General features: G+C 45.9%; 1 protein-coding gene across 5 annotated transcripts in view; it reads right to left on the bottom strand.

Moving 5' to 3' along the window:
• Cflar (CASP8 and FADD like apoptosis regulator) overlaps positions 1 to 27,354 on the bottom strand; it is a 62,676-nt gene that overhangs the window by 1,012 nt on the left and 34,310 nt on the right. For 2 of the 5 annotated variants that reach the window (XM_087902409.1, XM_087902410.1), the window contains 2 exons: positions 17,800 to 18,310; positions 11,332 to 16,691 (listed from right to left, as the gene is read on the bottom strand). In XM_087902409.1, the coding sequence (XP_087758535.1) occupies positions 16,556 to 16,691; positions 17,800 to 18,310 (647 nt within the window). In that variant the 3' untranslated portion in view covers positions 11,332 to 16,555. Of the gene's footprint in view, positions 1 to 3,671; positions 4,988 to 11,331; positions 16,692 to 17,799; positions 18,311 to 27,354 lie in introns of those variants that run through there. The other 3 variants (XR_015736860.1, XM_087902411.1, XR_015736859.1) reach the window with 3 other exon arrangements.

Here is a 27,354-nt window from a genome sequence, read left to right as displayed (position 1 = left end):
TGACATTTACATACCCTGAAGCTCTTCCACAAAGCCTCCCAACATTCTTCCACACCTGATAAACTCCATGGGCCTGACTTAATCTGCTCAGATCTACCAGCCACAGTCAAAGAGGAATATGGTCTTGCACTCCCCTGCAGAACCTGCTAGCTCCCTGGGTTGGACAGGTCCTGGGTGGCAGTGTGGATGTAGCTGTCACGGCTGCCTCCTCGTTCACTATACTTGGCTCCCATGGGCTACAAATACTATCTCGGTGTCAGGAGGGCTCCAGGAACATCTGGGAGCTACTTTAAGATCTCTTCCTAGGTCAGCCTGGTGGCACATGGAAGCGGGTGTGTCGTGATATTTCATCTGTATTTTAATAAATAAAGCTTGCCTGAAGTTCAAAGAGTAAAACAGCTCCCCCCACCCCCCGGTCAGCCTTACAGACCAGGCAGTGATGACGCACACCTGTATTCCCAGTAGCCACACTAGTTTGCCATAGAAACAGGCAGTAGTGGTGCACACCCTTAATCCCAGCCCCAGAGAAGAATATAAAACAGGAGAAAACAACTCTCAGACATAGACTCACTCTGAAATTCCTGGAGGCAGGATCACCATTTCGAACTGAGATAGAGGTAAGAGCCAGAGGCTAGCTGTTTTGTTTTCGGACCTTCAGATTGAACCCCAGTTTCTGTCTCTGGTTCTTATTAATGCTACACAGGTGGATCACTGTGAGTTTGATGCCAGCCTGGTCCACAAAGCAAGTTCAAGGGCAGCCAGGACTATGTAGTGAGGCCCTGTCTCAAACAAGCAAACAAAAACTACAAAACCCCACAAGACCGCTTATTGGTCGGCTTCTCCTCTCTCGGAAAGAAAGGGGGCACACGAACAGGAAACTAAAAGGGACCTCAAGTCCCTCCAAGGGGCTCTGAGGAAAGAGATTCACCGGTAAGGCAAAGGAGGTCAAGGAAGAACCAGGTCTCATGAGTTTCTCTTTGCTTATCAACAGGCAAACACTGTGCCAGATGGCTCTGAAGGCCACGAAGGCACCAGAAGCTTGGCAGCCCTGCTAAAGTAGGAGCTACCCAGTGCAGCGAACCAGAGGTGCTTCACTGAGAAGATGCCTTTGAAAGGAGGACAGTGCAAAGACCATAAAAGGAAACCGGGCATGAGGCTACAAGCAAATGCAAATGAGCCCAGTGTAGGAGATACCCAGGCACCAGAAGAAGACAGAGAAAAGGAAAAGGAGCCTTTCTTGTCTTCCTTCTTTCTTTCTTGTGCGATAGAATCTGCTGGATCTGTTATTATACTGAACTTGGGGACCACACCCAGGTTTGGCTAGCTGTCCTTAATAGGACAACTGAGAGTGGAAAGGAGATTTACTCAACGTGGCCACATCAGGAAGAGGGACGGAGAGGTGCAGAGGCTCCCCAAGTCCATCTTCTTGGGTCCTGAAGGGAAACCTGATGGCACCTTTTACTTTTCTCAGTGTGAGACTCCGAGAGAAATTCCTATGTCTTTGGGATCCTCTGTTTAATTATCTGATGGTCTCAGAGGCACAAGTGTCTCTTTAGAAAATTTTTATTTCTGCCAGGCCAGTTTTACTATGCAGCCCACATTGGCCTGGGACTTATTATGTAGACCAAGCTGGCCTCAAAGTCGGTGCCATCCTCCTTCTGTAATCTTCTTGGCAGGAAAGACGCGATTCTCTCTAAAAAGTCATCGTGTCCCTCTGTTTGGTTATCAGTTCGTTGAAATGGTGGTCCTGGCTCATGAGATGGTTCAGCTCGTAAAGGAGCCTGGCACCAAGCCTGACAACCAGTGTTTGATCCCTGCGGCCCACATGACAGGAAGAGAGAAATGATTCCTGTAAGTCCCATGTGACTCCCAGGCACATACCACATCACACACACACACACACACACACACACACACACACACACACACACTATAGTGAGTAAATAAATTTGTAATGAAGTTTTATAAAGAAATACTGGTTCTCCATAAATTAGAATTTCCCCCGTGAATCTCATGGTGGGAGAGAGAGAGGCTAACACTGGATGCCAGCTAGAAGGGAGATTTGTCTCCCAGAGAGGTTTCACAGGCTTCTGACAACCACTTGCAGGATGAGACAAGGATCAGCGGTGGGCGGGGCCCCAGCCTGACCAGGACTGCTTGGTCATTTCCCCCTACCCCCAGCCCTCCATCTGAGTCTAAAGCTCCTCTCAAGACCCCAGGTGGACTTGGGTGCCACTGGCTCTCCCCATTGGTTCCTCTTCCCAGCAGGACACTTTTTTTCCAGTAAATGATATATCTTTTATTTTTTCTATTATTTTTTCTATTATCATAAAATTAAAGCATTTCTCCCTTTCCTTTCCTCCCTCAAAACCCTCCCATATGCACGTTGTGTTCTCTTTTGAATCTATAGCATCTTTTTTCATTAATTGTTGTTACATACATATATGTATAATACATATATATATTTCTAATGTGGGTCTCTGTCTCTATCACCATCCATTGCCAGAAGAAGGTTCTATGGTGATATGCAAGATATTCATCAGTGTGGCTATGGGACAAGGCCAGTTCAGGCACCCTCTCATCTGCTGCCCAAGGAACAAGCTGAGGACATCTCCTTGGACCTGGGAACCCCTCTAGAGTCAAGTCTTTTGCCAACTCTAAAATGGCTCCCTTAATTAAGACATCTACTTCCCTGCTCCCATATCCACCCTTTCTCCATCCTAACCATTCCATTCCCCCAAGCTCTCCCCAATCCTCCCCTTCTCCCTCCTCATCTCCCCTTACACCCACCCCACCTCCACCCCCGTGCACCCAACTTTTGCCTGGCAATCTTATCTACTTCCAATATCCAGGAGGATAACTATATGATTTTCTTTGGGTTCACCTTCTTATTTAGCTTCTCTAGGATCACGAATTATGGGCTCAATGTCCTATATTTATGGCTAGAATCCACTTGTGAGTGAATACATACCATATTCCTCTTTTGGGGGCTGGGTTATCTCACTCAGTAAAGTGTTTACTATTTCCATCCTTTCCAGCAGGACACTTTTGCATACATCTTTTTTCTCTGTTTTTCTCTGGTACTGATCTCTTGGATTGGCCTTTAGAATCTTTGACAAAGCCTCGCTTTTTAGGGCTGCCAGTGCCCAGGCTGGAACCATACCTATGCCTGTGCTGCTAACGCTGCCTCAGCCTCCCAAATGCTGGGATTACAGATGTGTGTGTGTCGCCACACCTGGGCCTAATTACTGTCTGTATAACCCTTTCAGAAGCTTGTCATAACCCACAAGTAAAATATCTGTGAGAACTGGCGTTCAGAAAGGTCTGGAGAATGAATGTCTCCATGCCGGCTGGGCTGCAGATAAATGTAACTCTTCTGTGCAGTTATTTCGAAGTCTCAAAGCGACCCCCATATATGGAACAAGTTCTCTACTTGTCTTGAAAGACACCCCAAGCCGTCTCAGGGCTCTTTTGGAGGTTCCCTCAATTGCATCCCACCTCAGAAGAATACCATGTTGTTCTCTCTCCCATTTCTGTTTATCCCTCTGCTTTGAGTTGTCCCGGCTTGAAATGCCACCTCCCAAGTGAGGCCACCCTAACTGGTCCATACACATAGGGTGTGTGTATTAGTTATTTTTTGTTGCTGCTCTAAAAACACTATGACCAAAGGCGACTTGGAATGGGAAGAGTTTATTTGGCTTACAGTTCCAAAGAGAATAAATAATGTTTGTCCTGGCAGAGAAGCGTGGCAGCAAGTCGCAGGCAGGCGTGGCAGCAGGAGGAGAAAACTGAGAGCTCACATCTTCAAATGCAAACTCAAAGCAGAAAGAACGAACCAGAAGCAGTGTGAGGCGTTGAACCCCAAAACCTACCCCCAGCAATATACTTCCTCCTGCAACATTGCCGCACCTAAACTGCCCCAAACAGCACCAACCAACTGTGAACCGAGTTTCAAATACAAGAGTCTGTGGAGGACATCCTTACTAAAACTACCGCAGTGTCCGTCGTTCAAGTTTCTGTTTGTTCCATCTTCGTACAAACCCTCCCTAGTGTTCCCAAAGTTTATACTAAGGTTGTTTGATAAGATTCCAAAACACCTCTTCTCCTGAACCCGCTTCTGACCACGTCATACCCGACAGCCAGGCTACGCCAGGTCATTGCCCAACGCGGGCCACGAAGCGTCAACGGCAGGAATAGAGACTTCGGCTGTCAACGGCAATGTCTACCTTTGCTATGCGTCTTCCAGCCAAAATAAAGCTAGAAGACTCAGGGCCACTCACTGCTGTGCAAGGCAGCACTTTTCGGGCCAGATCTCTTGAGAAGAGCATGCGCTCGGAAAAGGAAGTGAAACCAACGGGTTTTGAGAAGAAGCAGAAAGGCATGGTTTGCCTGTGTCTGAGGCTGAGGCAGAAGGACTGTTTGCTGAAGCCCTGTGCTCGCTGACTGGGAAATAGAAAGCCGGTTCAGTGGGCTGTACGTGTAGGGTGTGCGTCTGTGCTGTGTTTTCAGACAAATTTTACATTTGAAAGTCAACACTGGCTCAGTTTTCTGATTTCTCTTTTTTCAGTTCAAAAAAACATCTCTGTATGGCGCTTTGTATCTACTTTGTCTTTAAATTTCAACCCAACCCTCTCCCTTTTGTTGAGACAGAGTTTCCCTGTGTAACAGCCCTGGCTGTCCTGGAATTCGCTTTGTAGACCAGGCTGCTCTCAAACTCACGGAGACCCGCTTGCCTAGGCCTCCCAAGAGTTAGGATCAAAGGCGAACACCACCTATGCCTGACTCCCTGGAGACCTTTCCAGCCGGCAAACTCCTTCCGGCCTTCGCTTCCCCGTTCATGCTTCCTTGCTGCCCTCTGGTGGAACAATTAGGAATTCATCACAGGGCATGCACTTCAGGACGGAAATCACCGCAGTCTGAGGTCTGATGCAAAACATCCATGATTCTGCCAAAGATGTAGATCTGGGTGGAAGTGGCCAGGGATTCGCTACAACCGAAGAATGTAAAGAAAATTTTCTAAATGTTTGCACGCTTGTATATTGTTCACAGGCCAAACCAAGAAATCAAGAAGAAATGAAGTAGTTGTTATCAGGTGTTTGCACAGAGGGAGATGTGAGACAGGGTCCCTCATTGAACACATTGCTCGGCTAGCTTGCTATAAAGCTCCAGTGGTCCAATTGTCTCTGCGCCCCCCCCCCCACAAACGCTGAGGTTACACACATGCGTAGTCACGCCCTGATTTTCATGGGTCCTAGGAAATCTGAATTCAGGAAGCCTTGCTTACACAGAAAGACCCCTCAACTGTGGAGCCATTTTCTCAGTCTCGATCAGTGAGACTATAAGGTATCTCTGGAAATGCTTTAATAAAATTAGAATCTATTAAAAGTTAAACCGGGACCCACAAGGGTTGCACAAAGGGTTCAGTACCTTTTCCTATAACCTGATTTCTGGCGATAAATCTAGAAAATTATAGTTTTATGGCTGGGGTGGGAAAACAAATTAATAACTGAAGCAGTTATTAATTGGGCTGGAATTCTTGCTGCTTTGCTGGCCCAAGGCTTCAACTTGATGCCAAGGTGAGGGGCTCCCCTCCCTTCTAGTGTCCCCAAAGATTCTCCCCGCGTTTCTCTCCCACCTCCCTTGTCACTGTTGAATGAGCTTGACCTTTAGTACCAGACAGTTCTGAATTCAAATCCTGGCTCTGCCTCTCACTACAAACCCAGACACCTTCCTTGCCTTCACTGAGACCCAGTCTCTGCCTGTGAAAATGACTACTTAGCCCAGGAGGTAAGATGGTATATGAGACTTAGTGTTTCACTCAAAGTAGGTGCCCTGGGGACACTAATTCCCTCCTCACTAGCAGCTGGGAGCTAGCTTCTTCCCCCATGCTGGGTGGAGAAAGGGAAGCAGGAAGCTTGGCTTATAGCCAGGCTTCTCGCCAGTCCAGACACAAGGTGAACTAGGAGTCAACAGCTCAGGGCAAATCTTCACCCAAGCCACTGACAACTCCAGTGGGGAACGCCCTCCTTTACCCCAACCTCCTGGGACACTCAGTCACACTTATTTCTTGTTGACTGACTCGGTGCTTTGTCATTTAGTATTTTATTGTTTGAAAAGTACCACTCATATTGATAATTTCTGCCCTTGAGATTACTCGGGGGAAAAAAATCAATGGAATTCACACATTGGAATACTAACTAATATGGCTAATATTCAGGGTAACACAAGTGTAGACAAATGGAGAGAGAGAGAGAGAGAGAGAGAGAGAGAGAGAGAGAGAGAGAGAGAATTACTTTCGTCTACAAAATCAAGGCTGGTTCGCCATCTAGTTTCAATATACTGCTTCTTCACTGCAAATTCTCTTTTCTTTGATCTTGTTTTGTGACACTGTAGCCAACAGGCTCGCCTAAGCTTTTCACATTGTAACACAGCGTTGCCACTTACAAAATCCATGCTTCAAATATGCGTGATCTTTTTCAGTAAGTTTACGATTCTTCTTGGGCCCCATTCTTAACTATTCTAGGACCCAGGCAGTCTCCTAGAGGACCTCCCTAGTAATCCCGCACAAACTTAAACTTTATCTGTAGAGGGCGCCAAAAGGCCGGGGGGGGGGGGGGGGGGGGGGGGGGGGGGGAAAGACTGGCCAAAGACAATATCCCTTCCCTACTCCTGTGGTGAGGCAGTCAGAACCGTGAGGGCAACCCTACTGCTCTCTGTGGGGGCCGGCTCCTGATCCCCAGCCGCCCTTTGGTGGCCACGCACTTAAGTCAGCTACTCTCTCACGATCAAGCTGCAGGTTCGACCAGTTCTGTGTCCAGCATTGTTGTGCTCCGCCCAAGTCTTCCCATCCGGTTTCTTCCTTGAGTACCTCAGAGTTCCTCTCTGAGCTCTGTCCAGCGGTTCACCACACTGGCTGCCCCCGGCGTTTTTCAGAGGGCTCTTTTGCCTTTACTATTTCACTTAAGAGTTTCTATTGCTGCAACAAAGCCTAAACGGAGTAAAAGCTACGTGCAACAAACTGATAGTCAACATCATCCTGAATGGGGGTGGGGGTGGGGGCGGGGTGAACACATGTCTTCTAAGTACAAGAGTGAAGAAAGGGTGTCCTTTCTGTCCATCCTCATTAATACCCCAAACATTCCTCTTAATCTTAACTAATCGGTAAAACGTGAAAATAGTAGGGCTGGAAAGATGGCTCCGAGGTTAAGAGCACTGGCTGCTCTTCCTGGGGGTCCTGAGCTCAACTTCCAGCACCCACACGGGGGCTCACAACCATCTATAATGGGATTTGGTGCCCTTTTCTGGTGTGTAGACATACATGCCAGAATACTATATACATAATAAATAAATAAATATTTTTTTAAATGGCCAACTTATGGGGTCTGGTCTATAAAAAAAGACAAGAAAAAAGAAGTAAAACAAATTTTGATAGAAAAAAGGATAAAGTATCCCCATTTGCAGATATGAGCTTTTACCTTTATATATATATATATATATTAAATTAAAATATAGTTACATCATTTCTTCCTTTGCCTTTGATCCCCCACTTCCTCCCTCTCAAATTCATGGTCTCTCTTTCTTTGATCATTATTGCTACATACATACAAACACATAAATATATAACCACAATCCATTGAGTCTTCTTAGTGTTACTTGTATGTACGTAATTTCAGGGCTTGGCATCGGGCTGTTTGTAGTTCCTTGTCTAGGGTTGGGGCCCCGTGAGATTTCCCCCTTCCACCCTATCGAATGATGCTGTCGTTTGGGGGCCTTGTTTAGGCATCCATATTTTTACAGTATCCCTTGTCATTTCTAGGGAACACACTCCCATAGCAGACTTTCAAGCCCTGCAACTTTTATAATCTGTCTGCTTTCTTTTCAGTGACGTTCCCCAAGCCTTAGGTGCAGGAGTTAGGTTGTAGCTGTACCCATTGGAGCTGGGCACCCCAGCTATTCTCTGTGTTCTGACCAGCTGTGTTTTTCTGTGATGGTCTATGTCTGCTGCATAAATCACAACAATAACCGGCTACCTCTGGAAGATACTTCTAAAGGTGCGATAGTGACATTCATTTCCGGGTGGTAACCAACAGCTCTCTAAACAGACTTATGTCCCACTCAACGGACTGCCAGTATCCTTCCTGGTACTGCAAACTTAACCAGCTTCCGGGAGCTAGTGACATCATGGAACTTAGAGAACATACTATAGCCACTTTATTCGAACATCATAATTCCTAAATACATTCCAAATACATACACTTATACCCACAGATAGGTTTGGCTCTCACCCCCCATCAAAGAGCATATGAGCTACTCTTTTGTTTGTTTGTTTGTTTTGTTTTGTTTTGAGACAGGGTTTCACTGTGTACAGTCCTGGCTGTCCTGAACTCACCTATAGACCAGGCTGCCCTTGAACTCAGAGATCTGCCAGCCTCTGCCTCTTGAGTAAACACTCAGGAGTGTACTAAAGGTGTGCATCACCAGGCCTGGCAAATAAAGCCATCCTGAGAAGAGGAATGTTGGGGTATGAAAAAAAAAACCCTCACTGTACTTGCTACTACAGAACAATATAAGAACAAATTTGCCTTTAATCCCCCGCACGCACTCGTGAGGCAGGAGCAGGCGGATCTCTGAGTTCAAGGACAGCCTTGTTCCCGTAAGTGTTGCTCGGCAGAACAACAGGCAGAACAGGTTCCAAAGCTGCACAGAGAAACCCTGTCTCAATAATAAATAAATAAATAAATAAACAAATAAATACATAAAAATAGTAATGCGAGACCTGAAATGTTAAGCTATTAAAGGAAAATACAGGGGGGAGCCTTAAGAGGCAAGCGTAGGCAAAAGGCTTCTCGAGTACAACTTTGGTATTGGAAAATACTAGCAAGACTTCTTCAATATTATTTTATCAAATTGAAAGTCTTCTGCATAACAGATGGAATAGCCGACTGGACAAACCACTTACTGGGCGGGGGGTAAACCTGTGAGAGGTTACTCATCCAAGAGGGAACTAATAGCCAAAATATAAAGTGAACTCAAAACTTAAACAATAAGAACAAATCATCGGATCAGTCCGTAGGCACTTTTCAACTGAAGATGGACAAAAATGATCAATGAATCCAGGAAAACATCTTTAGCCACCAAGAAAGTGTCAATCAATCAAAGCTACGGAGAGTCTCTCTCATCTTAGTCATGATAGCTATCACAGGAAAACAAAAGTCTTTAAACAAGATTAATGGCAATGGAAATCCATATGGAGTGACCCCCGCCTCAAAAAAAAAAAAAATGAAACTAGCAACAGGAGAGAGGTGAAGAGCACTGGCTGCTCCTCCAGAGGACCCAGCTTCAATCTCCAGCACCCACGTGGTGGCTCACAACCACCTGGGAATCTGACACCAAAGGCAGCAAGCATGCATGGAGTGCACTGACATACATGGAGATGATACAACCATAGGCAAAACATGCCGAAGATTGAAAATAAAATTGCTACATGTTGGTGGCGCACACCTTTTATCCCAGTACTTGGGAGGTAGAGGCAGGCAGATCTCTGAGTTAGAGGCCAGCCTGGTCTACAAAGTATGTTCTAGGACACCCAGGGTTACACAGAGAAACCCTCTCTTGAAAAAGCAAAAAGAAAAAAAAAAGAAAATTACTATATGATTTGTTCGTACCACTTCAGAAGACATATCCAAAATAATAAAACCGGGCTTACTACAGAAATCTCTCATTGCCAGGCAATGGTGGCACACTCCTTTAATCCCAGTACTCCGGAGGCGGGTAGATCTCTGTGAGGTCAAGGTCGGTCTGGTCTACAGAGCGAGTTCCCGGATAGCCAGGGCTACACAGAGAAACCCTGTCTCTAAATAAATAAATAAATAGAAATCTCTTCATACCCTTGCTTAGCTGGGCATATTCACAATACCCAAGCCAGGGAATCGGCTGAGGTCCCACCAGTAAATCAATGAGTAAAGAAAACATTCCATGCGGGTGGTTTATTTTAGACATAAAGAACCAAACTCTGTCGTCTGCAGTGAAATGGATGGAACTGGAAATCATCATGTTAACCAAAATAAACCATATGTGGGATTCAGGAGAGGGCAGGAAAGGGAATGACTAAAGATCTGGCCAGAGAGCAGGAGGAATATCTGAGTGGGTACCTGGGGGGATGGAGACATATATGTATGTGTTGTATACATGTATATGTTTATATATATATGTATGTGTGTATATATCTATATATAGATATACATGTGTGTGTATATATACACATGGATAGATATGTGTGTGCGCGTGTAGATAGATACACATATATGTATGTGTATGTACACACATATAGATATGTGCATATATGTATGTGTGTATATGTGTATATATGTGTGTATATGTATGTGTGTATATATCTATATATAGATATACATATGTGTGTATATATACACATGGATAGATATGTGTGTGCGCGTGTAGATAGATACACATATATGTATGCGTGTATGTACACATATATAGATATGTACATATATGTATGTGTATGTACGCACATATAGGTATGCACATATATGTATGTGTGTGTATATATGTGTGTGTATATATGTGTGTAAGTGTGTGTGTATACACTTGGCACAGCAAATAGACGCTAATAAAAATAAATTTTAGAAAAGAAAGATCAAGACTTAAGGACGAGCTTGTGCAGTAGAATGCTTGCCTCTCTTAACCCAGCCAGGTGGTGCAAGCTGTCATCTGGCACACAGGAGGTGGGGGCAGCAGAGTCAGAACAAAATGGGAAAAAAATAAAAGAGAAAAGGAAAATCCAAACAAGAACTGCTCTGTAAAACATGCCCACACACAAGGTTCGTGGAGACAAATGTGGGCCTTATACACAGACAGTCCTTTCCAACAGTTCAAATATCCAAAAGGACTCCCAGTCCTGTCGACTAGATTCTGGCCATGTGACAGCCCAACCACAATTTCCCTGCCCTCCTCTCTTCCCATCCTCCCTCCGCCCCAAACCTCCTCTCCACCCACCTCTCAATCCACTACTCCTCTGCTTCTATTCAGAAAGGGGCAGGCCTCCCCATGGGCATCAACCAAGCAAGGCATATCAAGTTCCAGTAGGACTAAGTGCCTCCCCTTGTATTCAGGCTGGGCAAGGCAACCCAATAGAGGTTTTGTTTTGTTTTGTTTTGTTTTGTTTATCCCTTTGATGAAATAGTGAAAAAAAAATGTGGATGGCTTTGATATCATATAAAAACATGAAGATATGGCCTTATAAATGAAAGGGAGATATACAGACATTATGACATACATGTGCTGTGTTGATAAATATTAAAGACAACAGACTTTTTTTAAAAAAATAAGAAGTTTTTTAATGTAATAATAGAGAAATCTTAGGGTGAGACAGGATTATTATTGCCTGGAATCCCAGCACCCAGGCGGCAAAGGCAGAATATTATAAATTCCAGATCTTGCCACATATGGTAAGACCTTGTAAAAGAAAAAAGAACCCCCACAAAACCAAACAACAAACATTTTTCAGTCAAACTCACCACCCCCTAGGAAGGAGTACATCAAGATTTAATATAAAGCTACAGCAATCAAGGCAGTACGATACTGAAATATCCACATCACATACTGATGATTCACATCAGTGAATCAATAGAACACAACTGAGTCCCCAAATAGACCCTGTAATTATCATGAACTGACCTTTGAAAGGGACCAAAGCAATTCTACTGGAAAATGCTTTTTCGGTCAGCATGAAAACAATTGGCAATACTAGCTTTACACCTTTTACAAAATCAATTCAAAATTTATTGCAAGCTCACAAAATACACGCATACTACCATTTCTAGAAAATAACATAGGAAAAAATAATCTTGACCCACATTTCCTGTTTTTCCCTTTCGCCTCAGACAGACTCTTCAGACAAGGACAAAAAGCAACAACATTCTCCACCAATCACCAATCACAAGAACAATTTCTAGGCAACGTACTAAAATTCTTCTCCTCTGGAGGAGGGCCTCGGTCCTGCCTCCGTGTGGCAATGTGACAGAATTCATTGACTACCCAAGGGGGGGGCTTACCATCGCTGAGGAGCAGAGAGTGGGTGGGGTATGGGGGAAGTGGGAAGAGCGGGAAGAGGGGAGGGAGGGGGAACTGGGATTGGTATGTGTAAAATAATAATAATAATAATAAAAATTCTCCTTTGAGACATCTTGTGTCAAACCCCAGACGGTTCAGGTCATTATCAGCACCATCGGCCTCCCCACTCCTACTGGTATGGCCCATCATATAAGCATCATATAAGCAGTACTTAAAGCATCCAGCTACTTTCGTAACCCAAAGTACCAAAGTCCACATTCCTCCAAACAAAAGCATGATCAGGCCCATCACAGTAACATCCCAGTCCCTGGTACCAACGTCTGTCTTAGGGTTTCTATTGCCGTGAAGAGACATCGTGACCACAGCAAGTCTTCCAAAGGAAAACTTTTCATTGGGGTGGCTTGCAGTTCAGAGGTTCAGTCCATTTATCATCACAGTGAGGAGCGTGGCAGTGTGCAGGCAGACATGGTGCTGGCTGCATCTTGGTTAGGAGGCAACAGGAAGTAGACTGAGCGGCGCTGAGGGAATCTTGAACAAACGAGACCTCAAATCCCACCCCACAATGACTCGCTTCCTCCACCAAGGGCACATCTGCTCCATCAAGCCCATACCCCCTAAGAGTGCCAGCCACTCCTTTCGGGGGCTGTTTTCTTTCAAACCACCACAGACAGGTATTGATGAAAATTTTAAGAACAGAAACGAGAGACATCCTCGGCCACAGCCCTGCCATCCCTATTCCACTTTAGGATATGTTTCTTTCTGACCTAGGAGAAGTGTTCCTGGTTTTACCCCCAAAACAGTCACTGTGAACATACTAGACAAGCTATGTCATGTTTTAGATGCCTCGTTCATGTAATATTAGCAATGAGCATTTGCTGACACTGCTCGGGTTACAACACTCTGTGGAAAGCCCATGTCTCACGGGTCACAGCATGACTCTGTTTACAGCAACTCTGGTGTGGGGTGACTCTAGGCAGCTGCTGACAGGACTGTACTCTGCCACCTGCTGCCCATACTGTGCTCTGCCACCTTGGTCCACAAAGTGGGAAGAAATAATAGTGAGGACAATATCCTACTGTATTTGTTCCTTCTTAATTGCTGTGGTTAAAAACACCATGGCCACGATGACTTATAAAGGAAAAAGCTTATGCTCAAGGTTCCAGACAGTTAGAGTCCAAAGTTAGTGTAGCAAAGGCATAGGAGGGAAATCGGGAAGATGAACACTTGTATCAAAGCAGAGAGGGCAAACTAGGAATGGCTTGAGACTCTGAAACCTTAAAGCATGTCCGCCATGACGTGACGCACTCCCTCTAGTAAGGTTACATTGTCTAACCAGCACAGCAAACTGGGACCAGGTGCTTAAATGCCTGGCAATTAATACATATTCTTAGTTATACATATAATCTTAATATTTTTTAAAAAAATACATAAAGATCCTTTCTACTGGTAGCCTAGCATCACTATACTGACCTGCAAGCTTGGCTAACTGTGGCTCTGAACCATATTTACTTACACTTTTACACTTAGGACCAGAGCCTTAAAAAGCTATATAAGAGCACTCATGTGCATACTTAGGACATTTGGCTTAAGCTTATTCATTGACTTCTGTGTCATCTTTTAGCATGTCTAAAATATTTCTGTTATTGTATCTTCCGTGACACTTAGCTAAGTTTTTCACATCTGGACCACATCCACCTCCTAGCTCCTAGCTTATACCCAAGGTTTCTAATCGTACTGGGCATCTTTCTCAGCTGTTCCTTCTCTTGGTTTATTTCCTCTTCTCTATCTCAACCTGCCAAACCCCACCAACATTTCAAATCTTGATTCGGTCCTTCCGAAACAGCCCCTTCACAGGGCGGCCGAGGGACACAGTCCATGTTAAAAGAGCATAGTTCAAAAGCGGTTGTAAAGAACCTCACACTTCATCCCTGCAACAATCCTATGAAGCCTTATTTCTCCTTCCCTAATCTTCCCAAGTCCTCCCACCTCCCTACCCAATGCAACTTCATGTTCTCTCTTTCTCTCTCAAGAAAAAAGAAGAAGAAAGAAAAGAAAAGAAAGGGAGGAAAAAAAACCAGTAAAAAGATTTTTAAAAAACGCTCACATACACAACATGGAATCTATTCTGTGTTGGCCAGCTACTCCCGGGCATGGGGACTGCCCTGGAGTGTGGTCCATTGGAGAGACTGACTCTCTGTTTATTCTCAGGCATCTATTGCACATGGCTTCTTGATTGGGGTGGGGCTTTGTGTCCACTTCCTCTTTGTGGGGAGTCTCTGCAAACACCATGATCAACAGGGTGTCAATCCACATGAGGCCGGAAGTCCAGTTCAGTATGGCTTGGTAGTCAGTGTTGGCTCAAACTTCGAGAGTTCAACACCAAGTAGTTTGTTTTAGTCCTTTCCAAGCACAGCACTATTTGGAGAAAAGTTTCCTGGTGACAATTAACTCAGTCCCATGTGTACAACAAAAATGTAAGACATGACTACATCAAAATTCTTGTAAGGCACAAGTAGCATCTTCCATAAAGACAGGTTCTCTCGATTAACTGAGGAAGCAGATTCACAGTAAACAATGCTCCTGATAAGGGTCTGGGGAGGACAGAGTTCTAGATTGACTGAGAAAAACATCTGGATCTAGGGAAGGAGAGAGCTCTAGATTGAGATAAACATCTGACTCTGGGGAGGAGAGAGCTCTAGATTGACTAAGATAAACATCTGGGTCTGGGGAGGAGAGAGCTCTAGATTGAGATAAACATCTGGGTCTGGGGAGGAGAGAGCTCTAAATTGACTGAGATAAACATCTGGATCTGGGGAGGAGAGAGCTCTAGATTGGCTGAGATAAACATCTAGGTCTCGGGGAGACAGTGTGGCCCGGATATACAGACAGTGCAGAGGTCACCAGGCTATTAGCCACCACTTTCCCAGTCTTCTGGGAGGAAAATGGGATGCATATCCTCTGACTTTGACCGCTGTGGGACCATGGTCTGTACCCCCTGTCAATCATATTTTAATAAATGCTGATTGGTCAGTAGCCAGGCAGGAAGTATAGGCAGGGCGGCCAAGCAAGATGTGACTGCCTCATCTAAAAAGGTACCGAGCCACGTGGCAAACACAGACACAAATTATGGGCTAATATGTTATAAGAACTAGTTAATAAGAAGAGTCTGAGATACTGGGCCAATCAGTGTATAATTAACATAGGCCTCTGTGTATTTCTCTGGGACTGAACAACTGTAGGACCGGGTGGGACAGAAACCTCTGTCAACATTTGACAGACAGGCAAACCCTGCATGTTTAAACTCTCCTGGCTTCCCCGGTGCTTCTCTGGCAACACAATGATCTACATATCCCTACACCCTGTCTGAGATTTTGGAAGATGCTGGGGGTGGGGGAGGTGGCTATCCCCCCCCCACACACACACAAATCTCATCACATGGCTACTACATAGTAAGCCTGAGATTGGCACTTGTGATCCTCTGGCCTCACCCACCCTATTACTGGTACAACAGGACTTTTGCTACAATTCCAAACTTGTCTCAATAGTATTTAAAAAGTAAATAGACATAGTCCTCTCCTGTCACAAAAAAACTATATGAAACTATAGGTTAGCTAATTTGTTTCACTGTGGTTGACCTTTTTCAGTCTCTATGTGCTCCAAAACATCATATTATAAATTTTTAAATATGCATAATAAAATTTGTGTTTGAAAAAAAGCCCGGCGGTGGTGACTCATACCTTTAATCCCAGCACTTGGGAGGCAAAGGCCAGCGGATCTCTGTGAGTTCAAGGCCAGCCTGGTCTACAAGAGCTACTTCCAGGACAGGCTCCAAAGCTACAGAGAAACCCTGTCTCAAAAAAAAACAAAACAAAACAAAAAACCTACGTATATGGGAAGCTAGCTCACCAAAATTCAAATCAAATATGCAAATTCAAGAGCAATAATGTCAGAGGTTCTTGAGGCAATGGGTACTTCTAATAACTTAGTAAGCTAATAATTTAATAACCCTATTTAATCTAATAACCCTTTAATAAGACACAGAACCAATTTTCCCAAATAGATGATGAACCCAGGCAAATCTCCTCCTTAAGTCACAGTTCAAATCTTGAACCACAGACTATAACTCTTAGAATAACGTAGTACATCTTGGTAGATAAACCCAAGAAGCAATGGGATTATATCTTACCATTCTTCACACTGTGCCAAAACACCTGGCACAGGAACTTAAGTGGGGGGGAGGCTCACTTTGCCATCCCAGCGGGGACGCATGGCGGCTGGAGTGGGGTGGTTCATGGCAGCTGGGGCTATAGCTGATGCCTGTTCACAAGAGAATCAGGAAGCAGGGCTTGCTCCAGAACCAGAGCAGGTATGACCTTCAACCCCTGTGCCCCAGCAATCAGGAGGTTTGCCTGCTCCAAGCCACCCTGGCCTATGCTCTAAGAACCTGGAGGGCTTCTGGTTTTCACGTAGATAAGATGAGCTTCTTTCGCAAGGTGTGCTGCAGGCTCAGGTAGTATTTCTCCTTAGAAGAAACTCTGCTGTTCCAGGCATAAACTTTGTCCATGAGCTCTACATGGAGATCCACGAGTGGGCGCTTCCTGGAGGGAAAGAGAACAGCGAATTTTCATGCCACGCCAACGCCAACGGGGCGAGATGAGCCAGCAAGTGTGAGCCTTCTTGGAAACCCACCCTTTCTTAAGTATTCCGTAAGGTGTTTAGCAAACAATCCCAACGAGTTGGCGGCACTCTAGCCCGGTCGGCAGAGTCTCCTTCCACGGAGACAGCTGGATTTTACTGAGAACACACCAGCTAGGTGATAAGCCACCTGGATCACGTATGCAAAGACAGGAAGAGTGTCAAAGGCCAGTGCTGGTCCCCCAACCCCTGAAGCATCTCCTTTGGAAGGCTGCACCATTCCCAGCACACCAGGAAGGAGACTAAGGAGAGAAAGCTAGACAGATGCCTGAGGGCCTCAGAATACAAGCCTTTGAGTAGTAGCTCTTAGTAATTAAGGGGCCAATAGAAAAGGTCAATTCATCTTTTTCTTGAAAGATGTTGTGGCTTCATTCAATTAATTAGAAGCCAGGACAGTAATGGATCCTTTAAGGAAATAACTCCTCCTAATAAACATCAAAAATGTCTATAGTCAAGCTAGAGAGATGGCTCAGTGGTTAAGAGCACTGCCTGCCCTTCCAAATGTCCTGAGTTCAATTCCCAGCAACAATATGGTGGTTCACAACCATCTGTAATGAGATCTGCTGCCCTCTTCTGGCCTGCAGGTGTACATGTAGACAGAATACTGACAATACTGTATATATAATAAATAAATAGATTTAAAAAAAACTGTCTACAGTTGTGCCTTTATCTGTGGAAGCCAAGACCCTCAGTGGAAGTATCTAGTCAAGGAGACCAACCCTGAATCCTACAGTACACACACTGTGCTTTCTCTATATTACACACCTAGGGTAACGCTTAATTCATGTTAGCAGAGTATAAGAAATACGTTCAAATGAGCAGCATACTGCAAAGAGATGATAACCCTTGTTGAATCTCTATCATATCCCAAAGCAACCCTAGCGGGGAAGGGAAAGTCTCTTTCCCGTGGGAGGCCGTCAGACAAAGCACAATGGTCATCTCCATTTTGGTAGCAGGGCAACAGACACATGGTCGAGGACCCAGGTGGAGGTCACGGACCGCGGCGCTTACCTTTCTTGTTCCAGCTGCCGGGAGAGGTTCTGCAGGTACACGGAGGATGAGCTGGTGGGCTGCTCCAGCTGGGACACATCCGCCGTGCACAGGCTCCAGAAGATGTCAGCTTCGCGGTGAACCATGCAGGGGCCAGGAGGATGCAGGGTCTTAGAGTCCAAGCTTCTTATCGCCGGCCCATCTACCTCCAGGCTGCTGTCTTCCAGCTGGCTACTGAACACCTCATAGCTCTGAATAAAGAAGAGCTTTGGCTTCCCTCTGAGAGTAGAGCACGCGTCCCCCATGAATATGCTCTTGACGTAATCCAAGGAGAACCCCGAAGGAGCCTGATCCACACCCATCATGCTTTGGGAGCCTCCCCGGCTCACTAGAACACACGCGAAGCTGTCGTAGTCTCTGTGTTGGGGCAGACGGGCAAACCGGTGAAGAATCTTAATGATCTCATCCGCGCTGGGAAACAAGAAAGGATGGACGCGATAGCCCAGGGACGTGAAGGTCCTGCGAAGATATTCTGGGGAAAACAGAAAACGACACCTAAATGAGATGAGCCAAAGAGGCTCCTAGCATTATCTGGTCTCCGCCGCGTCTCTGTTTGTGTGTAACGACGCCCTGAGGCCTCCCAATTCCGAAGTAAGGGAAACATGTGACGTTCGTATCCCAGACTTTTCACAAAGAAGCACTCCCCGCTACACCGCCTTCTCCGCCCACAGCTACCGGCAGATTCGACGGGACCCGGACGGAACCCATCTAATGCAATCGAACCTGGGAACCAGGGGCGCAGCTGGTTGAGAAAGCCTGCTTAGCATGTGCGAAGCCTTGCATTTGAGCCCCAGCAATGGACTTTTTAAAAGACACAGCTTCCTCCTGCCCCTGTCTTGCCTTCACGTGACTGATTCTGGGAAAACCCGTACCGTAACACAAAGGCGGGGTCCTGGAAAACCTACAGAACGACTGAAGCCTCTCCCCAGCCTCCAGCCTCGGCTTTCCTCCAGCCAGCCAACGAGTGGCCTACAAACGGCTCCTCCGAGCTCCATCACGCCTTCAATTGGCCCCAGCTGACTCTGGGTACCTCATCAAAGACCCTAAGACAGAACAGCCTCCCTAAGCAGTTCCTAAAGTCCTAACCCACGGAACCTGGGAGAGATAAGCAAATGAATAGTTTGCTCAAGCCACTTCATTGTAGAGTGATTTATACACATCATTAAATAAATAATGGACCAAGTAAGTCTTCTGCCCTCTCCTATTAGTAAGAAGTGATAATCATCTTTATTTAAGGCTGCAGTTATATTCGGTATTCTTTTAGCCTCTCTTAAAAATGAATTCTGTTCTCTAACACTGAAGGGATATAAAGTACATACACTGTTAAATCACGATCAGCAAACATTTTATTAAGGAAATGGTGCTGTGATCCACAGGCTGCTGATAGCCTGTTGGATACCCGTCTTCCCCTTGTAAGATCTGGGCGCTAGGACGATTGAGCCACACTGACCCACCCTAGCCCACTCCCTGGGGTGTGAGCAAGGTTTCACAGCCCAGAATCATACCCAGGCTGGGTCCAGGACAGCAAAACAAGAGAAGCTACAATAGAACTGTGGCCACCTTGCAGAAATGAAAATATCCTAGAGACATATATAGCCCCTCCCTAAGTCAGACTGTTGAAATATCCGACCCCAAGAAATTAGAATTACTCCAGAACCTCAGTCTGGGAGATGGAAAAGGCCGACGCTCACTCTCCTTAGGTTCAGCAGTAGCGTCCCATCACGCTGAAGTCAGCGGGCAGCAGCATGGGAAGGGGGAAAGCAGAACCAACCCCACGAGATCTGAGTTTAAGTCCGAGCTCCCCACTTTCTCCTTAGAGGCTCAGCCTCCTCACAGGGGCTAAGGGCAGGGCAAGCATCTAAGATAGATTTGCAGGAGAGACCGGAACGGAGGCAACAGTGGTGGACGGGACCAGACCTTGACCTACCTTCTATTTAAACCTAAACTTCATGCCAGGACCCTGAAAAAGGATTAGAGGTCACCGAACCTCTTTGCTCAAATGTAGCCAATTTGAATAAACACCCCTTTTCTGCTTTTCACTATTAGTTGTGTTTTTAATTGTTCTACTGAGGAAAGGTGGCCCAAAGTCGCTTGTTAGCGCTCCCAGGGCTAGCAAGTCCCCTGGCAATCTCATTCCAAAAGGCTCCTTCTCTTGCTATGACACATTCGCTCCTCTAGAGGGCAGAAGTAAACAGGGAAACTCAGGTTCCAAAAATCTGCTCACTTGTGGTATACCGGCTGATTTTCAAGTCTCTTCACTGCTGAAGTCTTTCCTTATGAAAGCCTTGGCAAAGAGCTCAGGGGGGCTTCCTTCCAAACTGACGTGCACGGGTAGGACAGAGGCTGCTCTGTGCCTTCCGGCGCCTTCATTCTCCTTAGGTTCCGCCGTAGCGTCCCTCACGCTGCAGTGCGCAGGCAACGAAGAACAAACCGCACGAGATCTGAGTTTAAGTCCCGGCTCCCCACCTGCTCTTCAGAGTCTCAGCTTCCTCGCAGGGCCTAACGGCAGGACAAGCATCTAAGATCTAAAGCAGGAAATTCTCCCCCAAAACAAGAGGGAAGAGCGAAGGTCCCAAACGCCACAGACACCACCAGGAAGAACCCCAGATCTGTAAGGGGCTTGGAACAAAACGGAACCGCTCTCCAACACGCTCCTGGCAAGGGAAAGTCACCCAGCTGAGATTTTCCACCAGTACCGTATTTCCTCTATTAGATGGCAAGACCAGGTGGGTAAGGCTACCAGTTGGAGTGGCTCGCACATTCCTTTCCTTCTCCAGCAAGGACAAACCCATAGCCCAGTCTGATTTATAGGCTCCAAGGGGTGGGAACTGTGCAACTTTGAGTGAATTAGAGCTTCCATTTATTCCTCTGTGAAACGGGCTCAGTACAAACGCCTAAACGCGGAACCCAGCAGGGTTAATGTCAAGATGCATATAAGCTGCATGTATTTAGGCATAATGATTACTTTTAAAGGCGATGTCTCCCCAATCAGGGACCCTGCCACGCATCACTTTGTAAATGACATTTCTTATGACTTGGAGAGAGGTCTCCCTACTCTAAACTGAAACAATATTGGGGCAGAAAGATTGGTGTTCGGTGTCAATTTGACAGACGCTAGAGTCAGCAGAGGAAGGAGCCTCAGTTGAGGAGACGTCTCCATGAGATCCAGCTGTATTTTCTCAGTTAGTGATCAATGGGCGGGGCCCAGCCCATGGTGGGTTGTCCTAACCCTACATCCCGAGTTCTACCTGAAAGTAGGTTGAGCAAGCCACGGGAAGTAAGCCAGTAAACGGCACCCTCCCCAACTCCGTGGCACCTGTATCAGTTCCTGCCTCCAGATTTCAGCCCTGCTTGAGTTCCTGCATTGAAGGCCTGCCCGTTCCTCCCCAACTTGCTCTTGGCCATGGTGTTTTGTCGCAGCAATGGACACCCTATGACAGTTGCCGTATGGCTTACAAATAGAGGAAGAAACAGTTGGGCACCAGATTTGGGGAAAAAAAAACTTACAACAAAATGCAGAAGCCCCACTTCTCCTTCTCCCCACCCTGGAAACCCCACTCCCCTCCCAGTCACAGCTTGGTAAGTTACAACTGCTTCTTAGAAAACACTTCTAGGGCTGGAGAGACGGCTTAGCCGTTAAAGGCTAGGCTCCCAAGCCAAAATAAGAGAAAACATTTCTAGAAGCCTTGGAAGGTTCCCTGGTCTTGCAGTTAATGCAAGACTGCCAGTTGCTACCCTCAGGGCTAGGAACTCTAGAGTTAACCCAGTAAAATGCCAGCAATTTATTCATTTAAAATTAATTTGAGGGCTGGAGAGATGGCTCAGTGGTTAAGAGCACTGTCTGCTCTTCCAAAGGTCCTGAGTTCAATTCCCAGCAACCACATGGTGGCTCACAACCATCTGTAATTAGGTCTGGTGCCCTCTTCTGGCCTGCAGACATACACACAGACAGAATATTGTATACATAATAAATAAATAAATATTTAAAAAAAATTAATTTGAGAGGTTAGTACTTAAAATCACTGGTTGCTCCCCTAGAGGAGCCGGGTTCCATTCAGCTCACGACTGTCTGTAAGTTCAGTTTCAGGAGATCCATGGCACCAGGCACACACGTGGTGCACATGTGTATGCATGCAGGTAAAACACCCTTACACATAAAATAAAATAAACAAATCTTTTTTAAAAAAACATTTGAGTTAAATAAGCAGACTTATCTTGATGATGTCTAAATAAATATATGGAATAATTTAGAAGAGACCCTTCACCAGTCTATTTACAATTAGTTATAGAATGCACACTATAAGCCAACACATGGTGGGCAGGATACCCTGGGAGGAAAAGCGAGTTCTCCATTAAACTGTATAGGAGAGGCAGGAGGACAAGGCAAAAGTGGATTTCTGAGTCTGTGCACTTATGGAGGTAACAGGACAGCCTTGGGTATCATCCTTTCCTCATGTGTGAGAAGCTCTCTTGGCTGTTCTGGCTGTGTATCACGCTAGCCAGACCAGGAGCTTCCAGAAAATCTCTCATCTCCCCATAGGAGGGCTGGGATTACAGCTACCTGCACTAAATGTTGGCATTTATTTGGGACCTAAGGATTTGAACTCAGGTCTTCAGCCTTTACCCAAGAGCAATCTAATCCTAAAAGAGGTTTCCTCTTTCTTCTTTCCTTCCTTTCCTTTTTTTTTCCTTTTGGCTTGAAGACAATCAATTTTTCTGAGAGTTAGAAAAGTCCCTAGGGCTAGGAAGTGAGAAAACTCAGCAGCTACCGGGAAGAGGCGAACTGGGAAGAAAAGGAGAAATGGCCATTTGAGCCAACATGAAGGTCAGACACGTGGCAGACAAGCAGTCGCATGACATAAAATAGGTGTCTTTTTGGGAAGCTACATGCACACACTCTGCAGCTGGGAGAGCTTTGCAGACCCACAGACGTGAGTCTGTTCTGCCTTGGCTGGAGGTCAGAGAATCTGAGCTGATTTTCTGCTCTTTCAAAGTTGTTTTTTTTTTCTTTTTTAAAAATTTATTTATTTATTAAAAATTTCCACCTCCTCCCCACCTCCCTCTCCCTCTCTAGTCTTAAGAGCAGTCAGGGTTCCCTGCCCTGTGGGAAGTCCAAGGTCTTCCCACCTCCATCCAGGTCTTTAAAGGTGAGCATCCAAACAAACCAGGCTCCCACAAAGTCAGTCCATGCAGTAGAATAAAAACCCAGTGCCATTGTCCTTGATTTCTCAGTCAGCCTTCATTGCCAGCCACATTCAGAGGGTCCATTTTGATCACATGCTCCATCACTCCCAGTCCAGCTGGCCTTGGTGAGCTCCCATTAGATCAGTCCCACCGTCTCAGTGGATGGACGCACCCCTCGTGATCCTGGCTTCCTTGCTCATGTTCTTCCTCCTTCTGCTCCTCATTTGGACCTTGGAAGCTAAGTCCAGCCAAAGTTGTTGACAATAGGTGTGGCCACACACCCTGACCTAGGGTGCGGTTACTTAGCCCTTTGGACATTAAGAAGGCCCCCAGAAGTGGATCCGCTCCACCCTGACCAAAGGTCAGAGAATTCAAGCCTATTCCTGCTCCTTCATTTTAAAACAGGAGGTTTGACATCGGAAGAGGCTGCCTACAGGATACTTGGTCTAGGGTGTATTTGCTGCATATCCTGCCCAAAACTTCATAATGTTTTACTCAGGAAATAGTGGCTTGATGTCTCAAGTATTGAAGCAATAACTGTTCTGGTTGTACTTTGTGTTGTTAAAGCAGTCTTTGCCTTCTTCCCCTCCCTGCTTTTTTCTACTGGGGTATAAACGCATATGAAAATTAAACATAGGTGAATTCAGTATTCAGTGTCCACTGAGTTACCCTCCCGGTACTATTCTATGTCTCTGTGTTTCCTTCTTATCTCTTTCTCCTACCTAACATTTCTAACCCACACGCCCCTATCCTGGAACGTACAAACCCGCCGTGGCCGGACCGTGACAAAGCTCACCCCAAAATGTGGCTTAGAACAGGGAACAATTACCATTTCCCCAAGCTTCTGTTTTTACTAAGCTCCCCTTATTACCTTACAAGAAGCTATAAGGGACCCAGATCGAGCACACAACTCGATCACAGTCTTCTAGTACCTGTGGATGACAGAAATGTCTTATGGTTCAGTAGGGTCAAATCAAAACAAAGGGCGGTATGGTCTCAGGCACTGGAACAGGCATTGTGGGAAAAGGTGTGATTTAAACCAGAGCCTGAACACCCAGGGACAGGAAAGTCCCTCTACCTGTGCCCCTGACAAGGTGCAGATGTTGGTGAACAAAGGCACAGTTGGGAGCGACAGGTGGGTGGGAGCAGGGCCCTGTAGTGTTGGGACCAATTGGAGTCCTGGCCTTCAGCTGCTCTACCCTGTCTAGAACCTTCTAATTGGAGTTACTAAAAGCTGTGCCTTTCTTAGAGGATCAGAGGATGAGATTTTCACCTGTTGGCCATTGACTGCAGGGTATTTAAGCCTCCATGGTGCTATTAAAGAAGGGCAGTTGTACCAGTGATTGGAGGTCCATGTGTCTGCCTGTCTCTGTGTGTGTTTCCTCAACCTCCAGCCCCTTGCCTGAAGCTCGCGAACTGTATTGTAGCGCATAGAGCATAGACGGGGGAGGGGGACTGCCCTGCCCTGTAGCATACATCCAACTTAGCATTTGCTCTGCTAGCCCAGCTAAGGCATCACTGCCCAAGCACACACTTAAGGTTATAGACTACCTTTTAAGACTCGTTAGTAAGCAGAACCAACCGCTGGTAAATTCTTCCCAGACTCCCTTATATCAGGAGACAATAATATCAAGGCTACACAAACCAGCCCCAAGAGAGCTGACAGTACTTGGTTGTATATACCTGTAACACCTTATCCATAATTCCAGCATTGCAAACACTCAAAAACCTTCCATGCCTGTCTGCCAGCTCACTTTCTGGTGAAACCTGTCAGGAGCCAAAGAGGCTTATCTTACCATGTGTGGATCCCTGCGCTGTCTGCAAGTGACATGCTAACGTACCTACCAAAGGGTCTACCCTCAACCAAAGGGGCTAACCTCAACCCTAGGACATGGAGCACACTACCTTTTGAAATTCTAAAGTAGAAGGGCCTCCAGCATGGGCTGGTATTCCTTCTGTGCTTCCTAGAATGGGGGCTGCTGAGATGAGGGAATTAAAGAGAAATCCCACTAACAATGTTTCCGAGACAGGGTTTCCTCTGTAGCTTTGGAACCTGTCCTGGAACTAGCTCTTGTAGACCAGGCTGACCTTGAACTCACAGAGATCTGCCTGCCTCTGCCTCTGCCTCCCGAGTGCTGCACCACCTCTGCCTGACTTAATGTTAAGTTTTTAAGCAAATATTTCCTTGGGCCCAGAGGATAGACATACCCAGAAAACACAAAATACCTCATCACACACTCCTGTTCCCAGGAGGAAGCTATCCACAGGACCCTGACCCCATGAGCCCAGGAGGGGCTGGAAGGGCTTGTCTATTGTCCCTCTGAACAAAGCATCTCTCTACCATTTTGCATGTCATTTGTCCCAAGAGCAGAGGTCACAGTGAGTATTCCACTTCCTTTTGCAGAAATGTTCCTATTATATAAACGTTACTACAAAAAAACGATGCTCACTCAAGGTTCAGCAAGTTCCATTAGAAAGAAAACCCTCAAAAGGAGGCATGGAGCAGGTCCCTAGCCTGTCACTGCCAGAAGGGGAAGTCTCTTCACACAACAACCCAGTAGAAACTGCAGTGTCTGCTAGAAAACACGTCTTAGTCAGTGAAAGCGTGACAAAAATATCAAATATAGCAAAGGAAAAGATGTTTCCTCTTAAAAATCTGCAAACGCTGTCATATATACAGGAAGCCCCAAGACAGCCAGAGACTGTAAACCAGGCCTCGTGTCTACCTGCCAGTGATTGGAGACACTTGCTTCTGCACGCCTAGAAAGAACCAGGCTAACACACAGCTCACCAACCAAGACCCAACCTTTGTTAGGTGACTGGCATAGTTGCCTGGACATCAGAGACGTTTGCTTGAACTCCACCAAACTGACTGAAGCCAAAATCCTTCAGCACTGCGATCCACCCCACGAAGAGGTCATTGACTAGGAGGATTCTTTTCAAAAATGATCCACCGAAAAGTAACCTCATCTTTTCTCACTGGCTCTGAGACAGAATCCACCTCAAATGTGTTCCGTGTGGGGTCAAGCATATGCTTTGTTTGTAAGACATCCTTAGTAGGCATTTACCAGACAGAGACAATAATATGCCGATAAATATTTAGGGAATTTGTATGGTCTTTAGTTAAAAGTCTGATTGGGGGGTGAGGCAGGGATAGGCTAAAAGGAGGAGAGAAGTCCAAGAGACTCTATTAAACTCTAATTAATGCTTATTCAAGGGCCGGTTCTGAAACACACATTATAGGAGAGCTTACTCCATCACAAGCACCCTTCGGGAACCACTCCATCACCCACACCCCTTCAGCAAATATTTACTGAGCACCTGTGTGCGTGGCACTTGTTCAGCTGCCGGTGACACAGAGCAAGACAAACAGATGAGCTCTTCCCTCTCCCATCCATGCAAAGTGGCTAGCAGCATGGGTTTCACAGACAAGTTTCAGAACCTCAGTTCTTCGGTATACGACCACCCATGCAAAGTCATTAGCAAAGTATCTGCCATTAACAAAGTATCTACCATTAGCAAAGTATCCACCGTTAACAAAGTATCCGCCATTAACAAAGTATCCAACATTAGCAAAGTATCCAACATTAGCAAAGTATCCAACATTAGCAAAGTATCCAACATTAACAAAGAATCTGCCATTAACAAAGAATCTGCCATTGACAAAGTATCTGTCGTTAACAAAGTATCCACATTATCCAACATTAGCAAAGTATCTGTTGTATGCAAAGGATGACACTAAGGATTTGAGGATCTCTGATTGTCTATCTTCTTCTGATTTCATTCAGAACCTTGGTTTCAACTGGTAATGATCTTGTCCGCTTGATTGCTATCTAACCCCTGCACATCTGCCAGATGTTAACCATTAGCCAGTTGGCAAAATTCCCCTGACAGAGGAAGTCCCACAAAACAACTCGAAGATGGAGGGCTCTAGGGCTAATGAGATGGGGAAGAAGCAACGGAGAGTCTTTGCACCAAAGCAGGAGCCCAGCCCTAGAGGCCTCAGTGGAAAGTCCCAGGAGGAGCATGTGAACACAGAGCTGGAAGTGCAGAGCTGGTGTGGGTGAGGAGCCTGTCCTCACTGTCCTTCTACTTCAGGTGATGCATGCCCGCCCAGCTGAGCCTCCCAAGGGATCTGGGTTCTCTCAGCTCACAAGAGCACAGCACAATTTGAGCAAAGCTATACCACTTTGTTTCTTACCTGCCGAGTGGCCAGTTGGGCTGGGAGGTTCCATAAGTGACCTCCAGTCCAGTTATTTGCTTTACCCTCAGGAACAAAGAGCACGTGAGTCAAAAGAACCCTGATTCTCTCCTGGCGGGGAGGTAGCGATG

Source organism: Myodes glareolus, chromosome 27 (assembly GCF_982192425.1).
Source record: "Myodes glareolus chromosome 27, mMyoGla1.1, whole genome shotgun sequence".
In the NCBI taxonomy this organism is placed as follows: Eukaryota; Metazoa; Chordata; class Mammalia; order Rodentia; family Cricetidae; genus Myodes; species Myodes glareolus.
Note: the sequence above shows the minus strand (reverse complement) of the source record. Positions and strands in the feature narration are given on the sequence as shown.